This window comes from Rhineura floridana, chromosome 8, assembly GCF_030035675.1.
Source record: "Rhineura floridana isolate rRhiFlo1 chromosome 8, rRhiFlo1.hap2, whole genome shotgun sequence".
NCBI classification, from domain to species: Eukaryota; Metazoa; Chordata; class Lepidosauria; order Squamata; family Rhineuridae; genus Rhineura; species Rhineura floridana.
In genome coordinates this window covers 22,184,977-22,197,706 of record NC_084487.1, presented here as the reverse complement: position 1 = coordinate 22,197,706, position 12,730 = coordinate 22,184,977, and the positions used below count along the sequence as shown (strand labels likewise).

The 12,730-nt window shown below is 42.7% G+C and overlaps 1 protein-coding gene across 2 annotated transcripts in view; it reads right to left on the bottom strand.

The window, feature by feature from the left end:
* Positions 1-12,730, bottom strand: part of RERG (RAS like estrogen regulated growth inhibitor) — a 153,910-nt gene that overhangs the window by 12,184 nt on the left and 128,996 nt on the right. For both annotated transcript variants that reach the window (XM_061638512.1, XM_061638513.1), the window contains exon 3: positions 3,716-3,772. In XM_061638512.1, the coding sequence (XP_061494496.1) occupies positions 3,716-3,772 (57 nt within the window). The remainder of the gene's footprint in view (positions 1-3,715; positions 3,773-12,730) is intronic.

Here is a 12,730-nt window from a genome sequence, read left to right as displayed (position 1 = left end):
GGGCAGGGTATCGCCAACATGTCACCCCGCTGCTAAAAGAATTGCATTGGCTGCCCATTAGCTACCAGGCCAAGTTCAAGGGTCTGGTTTTGCAGCTTGGGACCAGGATACCTGAAAGATCATCTTACCTCTTATATACCCAGTCAATCACTGAGCTGCAGGTGAGGTCCTCCTGCAGATACCATCTTATTAGGAAGTCTGTTCCACACAATATAGGAAGTGGATCTTTAGTGCTGGAATTCCCTCCTCTTAAATATTAGACAGGCACCATCTCTGTTAACTTTTTGGCACCTACTGAAAACCTTCCTCTTTCATCAACCCTTTTAAGTGGAGACCTTATCCCAGTTGGAATTGCTTTTTAAGATGTTATTAAAGCTTTTTTAAAAAAAATGTTTTTAAAGATGTTTTGTTTTGATATATTTTAAAGTCTGTTTTCTAAGCTGTTTTCAAGTGCTTTTTAATGTTTTTGTTTGCCACCCTGGGCTCCTTCTAGGAGGAAAGGAGAGATATAAGTTTAAAGAACAACACCAACACCAACAATAATGACGATGGTGATGATGATGTTGGATTAAACAACATTAAATTGTGACCACCATGGGACCTCTGGGTGAAAGCTTGGTAATAAAAAATAACAACAATAGCAACAACAATAAAAACAAGAAGTCAAGGGGAAGACACTAGACCCTGAAATAGGACTGAAAATGGCCAGAAAGGTTTCTAGGCCCCAGTATCCTCTCAACCTCCATGGGCTCCACTTCTTCAGATGAACCTTGTGTTCATTTTTAACCGATCAGGTGCATTTAGGGTTGGACGGGGAGGAAGGGTTAATCTAATAGGATTGCATTCTTGTCTGTGTCACATGCAAGTATGTTCATGGGACCAACCTATGTCCTTGAGCCAAGTATTATGGTTAGTAACTCCATAGTTGCTCCATGCTTACCCCATACTTACTCACTGGTGTAAATGATTGTAGAGAATGATCTTATGTTTAAAAGCCAACCTGCCTGTTTTTCCCCAGTGGTTTTGGAAATAAAATGTCCAAGTCATCAGTGCTGGCAAGAGGCCAAAAACATTTCTTTAAAGCACAACTATTAATGCCCATTTTGTATATCTCATCGCTTGCCATTATGCTCTCCACTCAGAGGCCACAAGGGAGCATTTAGATAGTTGGGGAGTGGGTGGAGGAAGACGTTTCAAAAACATTGTTAAGAATGAACAGCTTCATTTGCAAGAGAGCCTTTTATTTGATTTTGGACAGGCTTGTTCTTTAGTCAGTTTGGCTGCCATTCACAGATCAGTTAAATTGTACTTGGTCTGAAGAGTATGCAACTTCAATGTCATATGCTTGCATCAAAAGGGATTGCCAGAAAAAGGACGATAAATTCTGACTTTTCATGAACGCTCTACAGAACTATTCATTTTGAAGCACACCACAACCAGAGGGTCAGATCATTTGGGTTTTAGAATAGCTTGGAGAATTTGAATCATCAAGAAAAAAGTTTTCAAGAAGCCAAGATCTCTGTCCCCGCCCCAAACTTGGGAATGCTTGATGGATTGATTTCATATCATGGTCCAAATCTAACTATAATTGCCTTGTTGGGGGTTGAATCAGATCAAAGTCCTATTGGCTGGTGTATTGGCAGGGAAGAGTACTCTTAATAGCATGTGGTTTTGGCTCTTCAACAGAGCAATCAGGGTGGTTTTCATTACACTATTAACTGCCAGTGTGGTGACCCTTGGACATTTGTATACCCTGCTCTTTAAAAAAAAATGAGGAAAATCTTGTGCCAAGCCGACTCAAAATCCATGTCAACAGAAGTTGAATTCTTCACCAATTATTTCATATAAATACACACATGCATTTTTGCATAAACTAGTGATGGACTGAATTTCCCACTTCATTTTGCAGAATCATTCCCACTACTGCCACCATCTGCAAAAACAGAGAGGGTATTTCTGTTGGGTTTGGGATGGGCAAATTTCGACAAAGGGTTTTTTGGGGGGAGGGGAGGAGGATCACTGTGATAAGAATAGCAGCAGGAAAGGGGCTGGGAGGAAATCAGAAGGCTGCAGAGATGGAGAGGCTTGCTGGCAACTGGTCGCAGCTGGCAGGTCTTCTTTTGAAGAGTAAAACAAGAAAAGAAAGGAAAAACCCTACCCTTGACCACCTCATCTATAAAGTAAGTTAAGCCAACTGACATTCTGAAATTCTCAGAAATTCTCTCACCCCTTTCCAATTTTCAGGTCATTTCCTTTTTGACCTGTAAATGGTCAAGTTTAGTTCAGCCAAAAATGACCTGGTTTTAGCAAAAATACACACTCACACGGGTTAAACAAAATCTGCTCCTAATTCACCACCACATTCTCAGGCAGTGACTGTGTGTATGTGGGTATTTTTGCATTTTGGGGGGATGTGTGCACATTTTGGAAAGGGTTGTGAGAGGTGAGGATTACTGTGCACAGTGACACCAATGGACTTTCTTGTTGTTTTAGCATTTAAAAATCTTTTGTCCCTCTGTTTAAAAAAAAGTTTTTAACATTCTGCTGCTTATACACATAGACACACATCCAAATTAAGCCAATTTTTCACAGATTGGTTAATTCAATTTTCTTTGCTCCTATTTGTTATGCGAAAAGGCCAATGAGCTAGCCAGAGCTCTGGAAATCAAGCTCAGCTTCTCCACCCAACTGATATTTCATTGTTCACATGCTTTCACAACCATCTTTTTAGCCAGAAACTTTTTTAATGTGTGTGTATGTGCGCGCACTCTTTCTGTGAACATGTTATGTTATGTTGATGTTTACAGCTTACAGAAAAAGTAAACACAAATATAAAAATACATCAACAAGGCAATACATCAATAAAGCAATACATTGTACAAAAATTTAAATTAACATTAACATAGTTTGCAATGGGAAAATGTGCTCTGTCCTTCCCAGCAATTTTTCAGATGTCTTTGATGTGGGCAGAGACATGGAGCCGTTGCAACGTGGTGGAAAGGCCCAGTTGCCCTGATGATACTGAGGACAGGCATTCAGACTAAGGGCAATGTAAGAGCAACTGCATGATGCCATCACCTAGGCCAATCTGGTTGGCTAGCTGGCACTGTGATGTCATTTCACCCACCATGTGAGCCCTGGTTGACTAGGATCACTCTAGGAAGGCGCTGAATAAAATGGCGCTGAAGCAATAGCAAGGGGGAAACAGTCTGAAGGAGATTTTGGGAGCTCCTTTTTTGTTTTTGTTTTTGTGCCGAATATATTCACAGCCCTACATTTTAAATGATGTTCCAGAAATTGTGTCCAATACCAGTTTCTGCACTTGCATGTATAATCAGGGTCACACAGTGCTGTTTTTGGAAGATCTGTACTATGGCTAGTTTATGTAATCAATAGGCATAATGAAAATGTGGTCTCAAATGCCAAAGTGAATCTGCTTTAAACTGAGTCAGACCATTGGTTCATCTAGCTCATTACTGCCTACTCTGACTGGCAGTGGCTCTGCAGAATCTCTGGCAGGGGACTTTCCCATCACCTGCTTCCAGATCCTCTGGAGATGCTAGGGATTGAACCTGGGACCTTCTGTATAAAAATGATGTGCTCCAGCACTATGGCACACCTCTCTTGTGATGACTGGCCCAGTCAAGTACTATAAACTGTCTTTCTAACTTGCCCTGCAGCATTCCATGATTAAAGGCAATAGAACACAACTCACCAAGAGTAGGATCGTATTCCCATATGAACCGTTTGGTCAGAAAACGCACAACGAGAGCTATGGAAAACAAACAAAATAAGTTCAGGTGAAATTATGAAGAATAATGGCTCACCCAATTCAGAGGGGTACAATCTTTAGTTTGGGCACATTCTCTAGATTAGGTGTGGGGAACCTTTGGCTCTCCAGATGTTGCTTACCTACAATTCCCATCAGTCCCAGCAAGCACAGCCAATGCCAGGGATGTTGGGTTGTAGTTCAGCAACACCTGGTGGGCCAAAGATTCCCTGCACCTGTTCTTATGGAGAACCTGTGGCCTTCCAGATGTTGTTCCATCATCTCTGAGCGCTGACCATGCTGGCTGGGGCTGATGGGGAGAGTATGATAACATCTGGAAGGCCACAGGTTCCTCATCCATGCTCTAGATAATGACTCATTATTTGATATATCTACGGCAGAATAAAATCAACCCAGCCCACCCCTCTTGCAAGAAACATCAAAAGGCAGAACAGATCCACAAAATAAACTGGTGTGTTGAGAATCTGATTTGAGTAGATTCCATGCTGAATTCAACTTATGGTGAAATAGTTGTGTGATTCTTTCTCCATGAAGTCCAGTGCACAACTCAAGCTCAAATTATATGTTTTGCAATTTTTTAAAAAGTTACGCACATTTTTGAAATACAAATCCAACATACTACATTTTGCTTTCACAAACAACCAATTCAAACCCAATAGAATGCAGAGCTGGGAATGTAAAACTTTTAAATTAAGAGGATATTAATTCAAAACCTTATAGGGTAATCCAAGTTAGGTAATATCTCACAATTTTACACTATTTTACTTCATTATTACATTTATGTCCCACATTTCCCTCCCAGGAGCTCACGGCAGCGTACATGGTCATCTTGTCATCTTATCCTCACAACACCCTGTGAGGTTGGTTAGGCTGAGAGATAGTGGCTAGTCTACATGCTGGGTGGGGATTTCAACCAGGGTCTCCCCGGTCCTCATTTAATAGTCTAACCCAAGGATAGCCAATATGGTGCCCTCCAGATGTTGTTAAGCTATGCCTTCCATCATCCCTGATCATTGGCCATGCTAGCTGGGACTGATGGAAATTGCTATCCAAAAATATATGGAGGACATCATGTTGACTGCCTCTGCTCTGACCACTACATCATACTAGAGTCTACAATTTGCTACCCCGTCTCTCAGTGCACTTTGTGACACCCCGGTTTACACTGTGTAAGAATTACTTTGTGCAATTATGGGCCTAGCACCTGACACAAAGGTCATGAACTAGATATAATAACACTACTTAGCATGTATCTAATGCTGCAGAGCAGGGATGAGGAGCCTACAGCTCTCCAGATGTTGTTGGACCAATTCCCATCACCCCCTGCCAGCATGATCAACGGTCAGGCATGATGGGAGCTGTATTGCAATGACATCTGGAGGGGCGCAGGTTCCCTATTCCTGCTGTAGACTGTTCAAAGTAGTTCACATAGACTTTAATGCTTACAATGACCCTATAAGCAGAGCTTGGAAAAGTTACTTTTTTGAACTACAACTCCCATCAGCCCAATCCAGAGGCCATGCTGGCTGGGGCTGATGGGAGTTGTAGTTCAAAAAAAGTAACTTTTCCAAGCTCTGCCTATAAGGTAGTTCAATATTCTTACTATCTTCAAAAGGAGGATGGAGAAATGATGGGGTGCTGAATGAGTGTTGGCTTGCCTAAGTTCACAGCAGAAATGAAATCTGACCTAGATTCAAAACTCAGTGTCATAGCTACCATGCTATAATTCTGCAGGCTCTTGTGACAGTCCAGAGTTTCATAGGATGAGGCCATTGAGTATGATTTCTTAACTGTTTACTGTCATGTCACATCAGGTGCTCAAGGTACAGAAAGTACTCAAATATTAATGTTCTCATCGCTCTGCTGAAAGAGCTGCAACATTTGGCTCCATTTTTCCCTGTACAAGCAAGAATAATCTTTTATGTTCTAAAAGGGCTAGAGGGAAGAAAGTTTGCATCAAGGTTAGTAACTGATAGTACAATTAGGACGCATGAAAATTCTGTTGGAAACAGAAATGGGCGCAGAAATTTCTGCAATTTGCATGTTCGTCCAAGGTCAGGAACGGAAATCACACAAGTGAATGCGAATGTTGTTTACCTTTTTTTTGGTCCACAAATGTTAAGTGAATAATTACGTTGTTTTTTGCATTTTTAAACATTTCTCTTCCACTATGGTTTCAGACATGGCAGATAGTGAGATGAATAATGCAGGTTTTAGTGGAAGCTGAACTGCAGTGTAATGGAAACAGCTCTGATTGAGACAAACCAAGGATGGGATGGAAATCACTGCCTCTTCGCATCCTTACGTACAAACTTATGCATGTCTACACAGAAGTAAACTTTATGCAAATGTCCCCCTAACCCTTCAGATCAGTAGGTTGAGGCATCTGGCCCCTGACTTGAGGTCCCCACCAGATACTCAAAGAGGTAACCTGCTTCTTTTTTTTCAAGGACAAAAGCATCTACTCAGTTCTGTTCCTTCATTGGTCTGGTTTGTTATGTTCTGCATTCTACTTTTGCTTTTTTAAAAATGTTATATTGATAATTTTCAAAAATAATTATGCACAAATGAGCATGACAGCAGAAGGAAAGTCTACAAAATTTACACAATGCACACAGCAAAATGCCTGTGCTCTAAAAGTCTTAACATGTTAGTGCACTCCAGGAACTTTCCATCTTAATTAATTACTAAAGTTCACAAAAGTTAATGAATGGTACCTTATTATTTGCAAACTTGGATCTTTTTTTGATAGTCCACTCCTCTTCTTATAAAAGACTGAGAAATAAAATCCAGAGCAAAGGAACATTTCTGAGATACCATTTCCATTTTAAAAACAACATCAGCTAATGGAGGCTGCAATCCTACTCATGCTGATGAGGATTTAAGTCCCGTTAAGTTCAATGGGCTTTACATTTAAATAGACTCACATTGCTGTGCTGTCAGAAGTCCAAAATCTGGGGAGAAGATCAGATGAGTCAAATTTTGGAAGCATCCCTGTTTTTTCTGTAAATCATTTCCATAAAACTAATTTGAATTATATGTTGCAGCAGTAGAGGACTTGTGTAAAGTTTTATTGAAGGAATACTAACTTAAATCTTTATTGGCTACTGACAAAGATTCAGCATTGCCTGGTTGTTCTTTCATATATATACACACATCTTTACTTTTTGTTTTTCACGCGAGAATCAGAGGCACATCTACAAAACTCTAAGAAGAATTTTTTTCCTTGTGGTATAAACTACCCATCCATTAGGATGAGCTGTTAAATCCTGTGAGAACATCTGCTTCATTGAATGGATCGGAAGTCTGGAAAAGTTCAGGTAAACACTCTTGACGTTAGAATTCAATACGCATCAAACCTCTCAACATGCTTTGGTTTCTGTAGCACTCGGCATTAACATAAGGCTCAAGAGGAGCAACATTTTAAGTTTAGGATCCACATTTTATTATGGATTGGGTATCATGACCTTTTCATTCCTCTGATCTTCAAATGGGACACTTGGCAAATTCTACTCTCTCTCTCTTTCTTAAAAGTGTGCATGGAAGATTCGTTTAAAAGAATTTTGGAAACCAGCTGCTTCTAGTTGCATGGTTGGGCATATCCTCTTACACTTCCTTGGTTCACAGAAATCTGGATGGGGTTACATAAACATGTGTTGGACATGTGGTTTTCTGGAACAATTCACGCAAACATTTTTTAAGTGGAAGGGCCTTGTTTGTGCTCAGTCTTCACAAGGTAAAACAGCCCTGTGAAACTGCCTTTACGACGAGGGTAGCCAACATGATGCCTGCCAGATGTTACCCCAGTTCCCATCAGTCCCAACCAGCATGGACAATAGTCAGGAATTATGGAAGATACAGTCAGGGGGGGTTAGGTGATAGCCCAGGTGTGAGTCCTTCTTCACTGGCCCTAGATCTTCAGCTCCTTCATTCATTTTAAAACCTTTTTTAAAAAAAAAAAAAGTAAAAAACAACAATTTTGATTACATCAGGCATGGAGAATGTTTGGCCCTCCAGATGCTGCTGCCAAGAAAATCCAACACGGTCACATTTGACTTCAAAAGAGGGGATTGGTAAAAAGAAAGCTGAAAAACAAAGTCCAGAGGGTCACATCACTCGAAAATGCTTGGAAGTTGTTTAAAAACACTATATTAGAAGCTCAACTGGAGTGCATACCGCAGATCAGAAAAGGTACCGCCAGGGCCAAGAAGATGCCAGCATGGTTAACGAGCAAAGTCAAGGAAGCTCTTAGAGGCAAAAAGTCTTCCTTCAGAAAATGGAAGTCTTGTCCGAATGAAGAAAATAAAAAAGAACACAAACTCTGGCAAAAGAAATGCAAGAAGACAATAAGGGATGCTAAAAAGGAATTTGAGGAGCACATTGCTAAGAACATAAAAACCAACAACAAAAAATTCTATAAATGCATTCAAAGCAGGAGACCATCTAGGGAGACAATTGGACCCTTGGATGATAAGGGAGTCAAAGGTGTCCTAAAGAACGATAAGGAGATTGCAGAGAAGCTAAATGAATTCTTTGCATCTGTCTTCACAGTGGAAGATATAGGGCAGATCCCTGAACCTGAACTAACATTTGCAGGAAGGGATTCTGAGGAACTGAGACAAATAGTGGTAACGAGAGAGGAAGTTCTAAGCTTAATGGACAATATAAAAACTGACAAATCACCGGGCCCGGATGGCATCCACCCGAGAGTTCTCAAAGAACTCAAAGGTGAAATTGCTGATCTGCTAACTAAAATATGTAACTTGTCCCTTGGGTCCTCCTCCGTGCCTGAGGACTGGAAAGTGGCAAATGTAACGCCAATCTTCAAAAAGGGATCCAGAGGGGATCCCGGAAATTACAGGCCAGTTAGCTTAACTTCTGTCCCTGGAAAACTGGTAGAAAGTATTATTAAAGCTAGATTAACTAAGCACTTAGAAGAACAAGCCTTGCTGAAGCAGAGCCAGCATGGCTTCTGCAAGGGAAAGTCCTGTCTCAGTAACCTATTAGAATTCTTTGAGAGTGTCAACAAGCATATAGATAGAGGTGATCCAGTGGACATAGTGTACTTAGACTTTCAAAAAGCGTTTGACAAGGTACCTCACCAAAGGCTTCTGAGGAAGCTTAGCAGTCATGGAATAAGAGGAGAGGTCCTCTTGTGGATAAGAAATTGGTTAAGAAGCAGAAAGCAGAGAGTAGGAATAAACGGACAGTTCTCCCAATGGAGGGCTGTAGAAAGTGGAGTCCCTCAAGGATCGGTATTGGGACCTGTACTTTTCAACTTGTTCATTAATGACCTAGAATTAGGAGTGAGCAGTGAAGTGGCCGAGTTTGCTGACGACACTAAATTGTTCAGGGTTGTTAAAACAAAAAGGGATTGCGAAGAGCTCCAAAAAGACCTCTCCAAATTGAGTGAATGGGCGGAAAAATGGCAAATGCAATTCAATATAAACAAGTGTAAAATTATGCATATTGGAGCAAAAAATCTTAATTTCACATATACGCTCATGGGGTCTGAACTGGCAGTGACCGACCAGGAGAGAGACCTCGGGGTTGTAGTGGACAGCACAATGAAAATGTCGACCCAGTGTGCGGCAGCTGTGAAAAAGGCAAATTCCATGCTAGCAATAATTAGGAAAGGTATTGAAAATAAAACAGCCGATATCATAATGCCGTTGTATAAATTTATGGTGCGGCCACATTTGGAATACTGTGTACAGTTCTGGTTGCCTCATCTCAAAAAGGATATTATAGAGTTGGAAAAGGTTCAGAAGAGGGCAACCAGAATGATCAAGGGGATGGAGCGACTCCCTTACGAGGAAAGGTTGCAGCATTTGGGGCTTTTTAGTTTAGAGAAAAGGCGGGTCAGAGGAGACATGATAGAAGTGTATAAAATTATGCATGGCATTGAGAAAGTGGATAGAGAAAAGTTCTTCTCCCTCTCTCATAATACCAGAACTCGTGGACATTCAAAGAAGCTGAATGTTGGAAGATTCAGGACAGACAAAAGGAAGTACTTCTTTACTCAGCGCATAGTTAAACTATGGAATTTGCTCCCACAAGATGCAGTAATGGCCACCAGCTTGGATGGCTTTAAAAGAAGATTAGACAAATTCATGGAGGACAGGGCTATCAATGGCTACTAGCCATGATGGCTGTGCTCTGCCACCCTAGTCAGAGGCAGCATGCTTCTGAAAACCAGTTGCCGGAAGCCTCAGGAGGGGAGAGTGTTCTTGCACTCGGGTCCTGCTTGCGGGCTTCCCCCAGGCACCTGGCTGGCCACTGTGAGAACAGGATGCTGGACTAGATGGGCCACTGGCCTGATCCAGCAAGCTCTTCTTATGTTCTTATGTTTAACTACAACTCCCATCAGCCCCAACAAGCATGGCCAATGGCTATGGATGATGGGAACTGTAGTTTAGCAGCATCTGGTGCACCAATGGTTCCCCACACCTGACCCACAGGTTGGCTGGGCATATAGCAAAGTGCAGTGTTGGTGTGTGACCCTAGCCGCTTGCCACCTTAATTTGCCTGGAGGCAAATTTCTGTCATGAGCCTGTGCCCTGAGACTGTAATACACCTAGCAATTCCCCTAGATATAGTCCAACAATATCAGGAATGCAACACATTAGCTAACCCTACCTTAGGGCGACAAACTTAGGAGAGTCATTTTTGCTTCAACCCACCTTTATTTGGTAAAATTATGGAAATTGTGAGACATGGGGATTTTTTTATGTGTGTGTGCATGTTTTGTTTTGCAATTTTGAAAATGTGTCTTATTTATGTGCAGAGCTTGGAAAAATTACTTTTTTGAACTACAACTCCCATCAGCCTTATCCAGTGGCCATGCTGGCTGGGGCTGATGGGAGTTGTAGTTCAAAAAAGTAACTTTTCCAAGCTCTGTTTATGTGGGGGTCTTTTTCAAAGATATAAGAGCATAAGATGAGCCTGCTGAGTCAGGCCAAAGGCCCATCTACTGCAGCATTAATTTCTCACAGTGCCCCAATTGGAAGCCCTCAGGCAGAACCTGAGCACAACACCTCTTGCAGTTTCCAGCAACTGACATACTGCCTCCAACCATGGAGGTAGATAGTAAAATGGAAATGGAGTGCCTTCAAGTCGATCCCGACTTATGGTGACCCTATGAATAGGGATTTCATGGTAAGCGGCATTCAGAGGGGGTTTGGGCTGCAATGTCATCAGTATGCGGATGACACGCAGCTCTATCTCTCATTTAAATCTTCACCGAGGTTGGCTGTAGAAACCCTGTCCAAGTGCCTGGAGTCGGTGAGTGGCTGGATGGGAAGGAATAAGCTGAAGCTGAACCCTGACAAAACTGAGGTACTGTTTGTGGGAGACAAGGGGAGGCTGGGGGATGTGGACCTGGTGCTCAATGGGGTACGTTTGCCCCTGAAAGACCAGGTCCGCAGCCTGGGGGTCATTCTTGACTCCCAGCTGACCATGGAGGCTCAAGTCTCGGCTGTGAGCTGGGCGGCGCTGTATCAGCTCCATCTGATACGGAGGCTGCGCCCCTACCTTCCCAACCATCTGCTCCCACCAGTAGTACATGCCCTGGTCACCTCTCGCCTAGACTACTGTAATGCGCTCTACGTGGGGTTACCCTTGAAAATGGTCCGGAAGCTGCAACTGGTACAGAATGCGGCGGCTCGTCTGATTAAAGGCAGCCGCCGGCAAGATCACATCACTCCAGTGCTGAAGGAGTTGCACTGGCTACCGGTTGTTTACCGGGCCCAATTCAAGGTGTTGGTTTTGACCTTTAAAACCCTATACGGTTTTAGCCCAGTCTATCTGAAGGAGCGCCTCCAGCATCGTCAGGGATGCCGCTCAACAAGATCAGCCTCAGAAGACCTTCTCTCGATCCCACCGGTTAAAACAGCTAGACTGGTGAGGACTAGAGAGAGGGCTTTTTCAATAGTGGCCCCCACCCTGTGGAACTCTCTCCCAAATGATCTCCGCCATGCCCCTTCTTTGATGAGCTTCCGCCGGGCCTTGAAGACCTGGCTCTTCAGGCAGGCTTTTGGGGTGGGTTAGGTTTCTTACTGTTATGGTTTTAAATTTTAATGTTTTAATGTATTGTTTTATCTTGTGCGTCGCCCAGAGTGGCTGGACAACCAGCCAGATGGGTGACTAATAAATTAAATAAATAATAATAATAATAATAATACCATTGCCTCCCTCTGAGGCTAGTCCTCCCCAGCTGGCTAGGGCCTGCTCAGCTTTCCACAGCTGCACAAGCCAGCCCCTTCCTTGTCCGCAACTGCAAGCTGTGGGGCAACTGGGCTCCTTGGGACTGTGCAGCTTGCCCACGGCTGCACAGGTGACAGGGTACGTAACTCCTGAGCCACTCACTGTGGGGCTAGTAGCCATTAACTTTAGCCATTCTATTAATATCAAGTCAGTAAGTCACTATGTTGTGACTTTCCCACCACTAATATGTTTGTATAAATTGGCCTTCAGGGATGGCCTACGGCAAAATATTTGCTTTAAATTTTGGTAAGAATCCAATGAGGATCAGACCCTTGTGGGCTTGTCCTACCCCTACCATTGGTATGTGAAATGGCCACACCCCTGGCCTGCAAAACACACAAGAGCGACACGCCTCCACCACCCTGGCATTATCTGTGCATTTAATCATTGCATGAAGGAGCTCTAGGAATATACAGCTGTATATGCATAGAGCACATGGGGGGCTCAGATTGGTTCAGGGTTTTCCCTTGCATGGAGGATCTCTACGTGCATACATCAGTAGACGAGCAGGGTTTCATCATACACTAGATGACCATGTGGTGTATGTGTGTGTGATGGCTGCTGCATGCACGATAGAGTGCTCTTGCACCCTCCTCCTATTTTCTTTTAATGAATGGGGCCACTTGAACCTCCATTTTATGTAAGGGTGACATCACTGAAGAACTCAGTACTGAA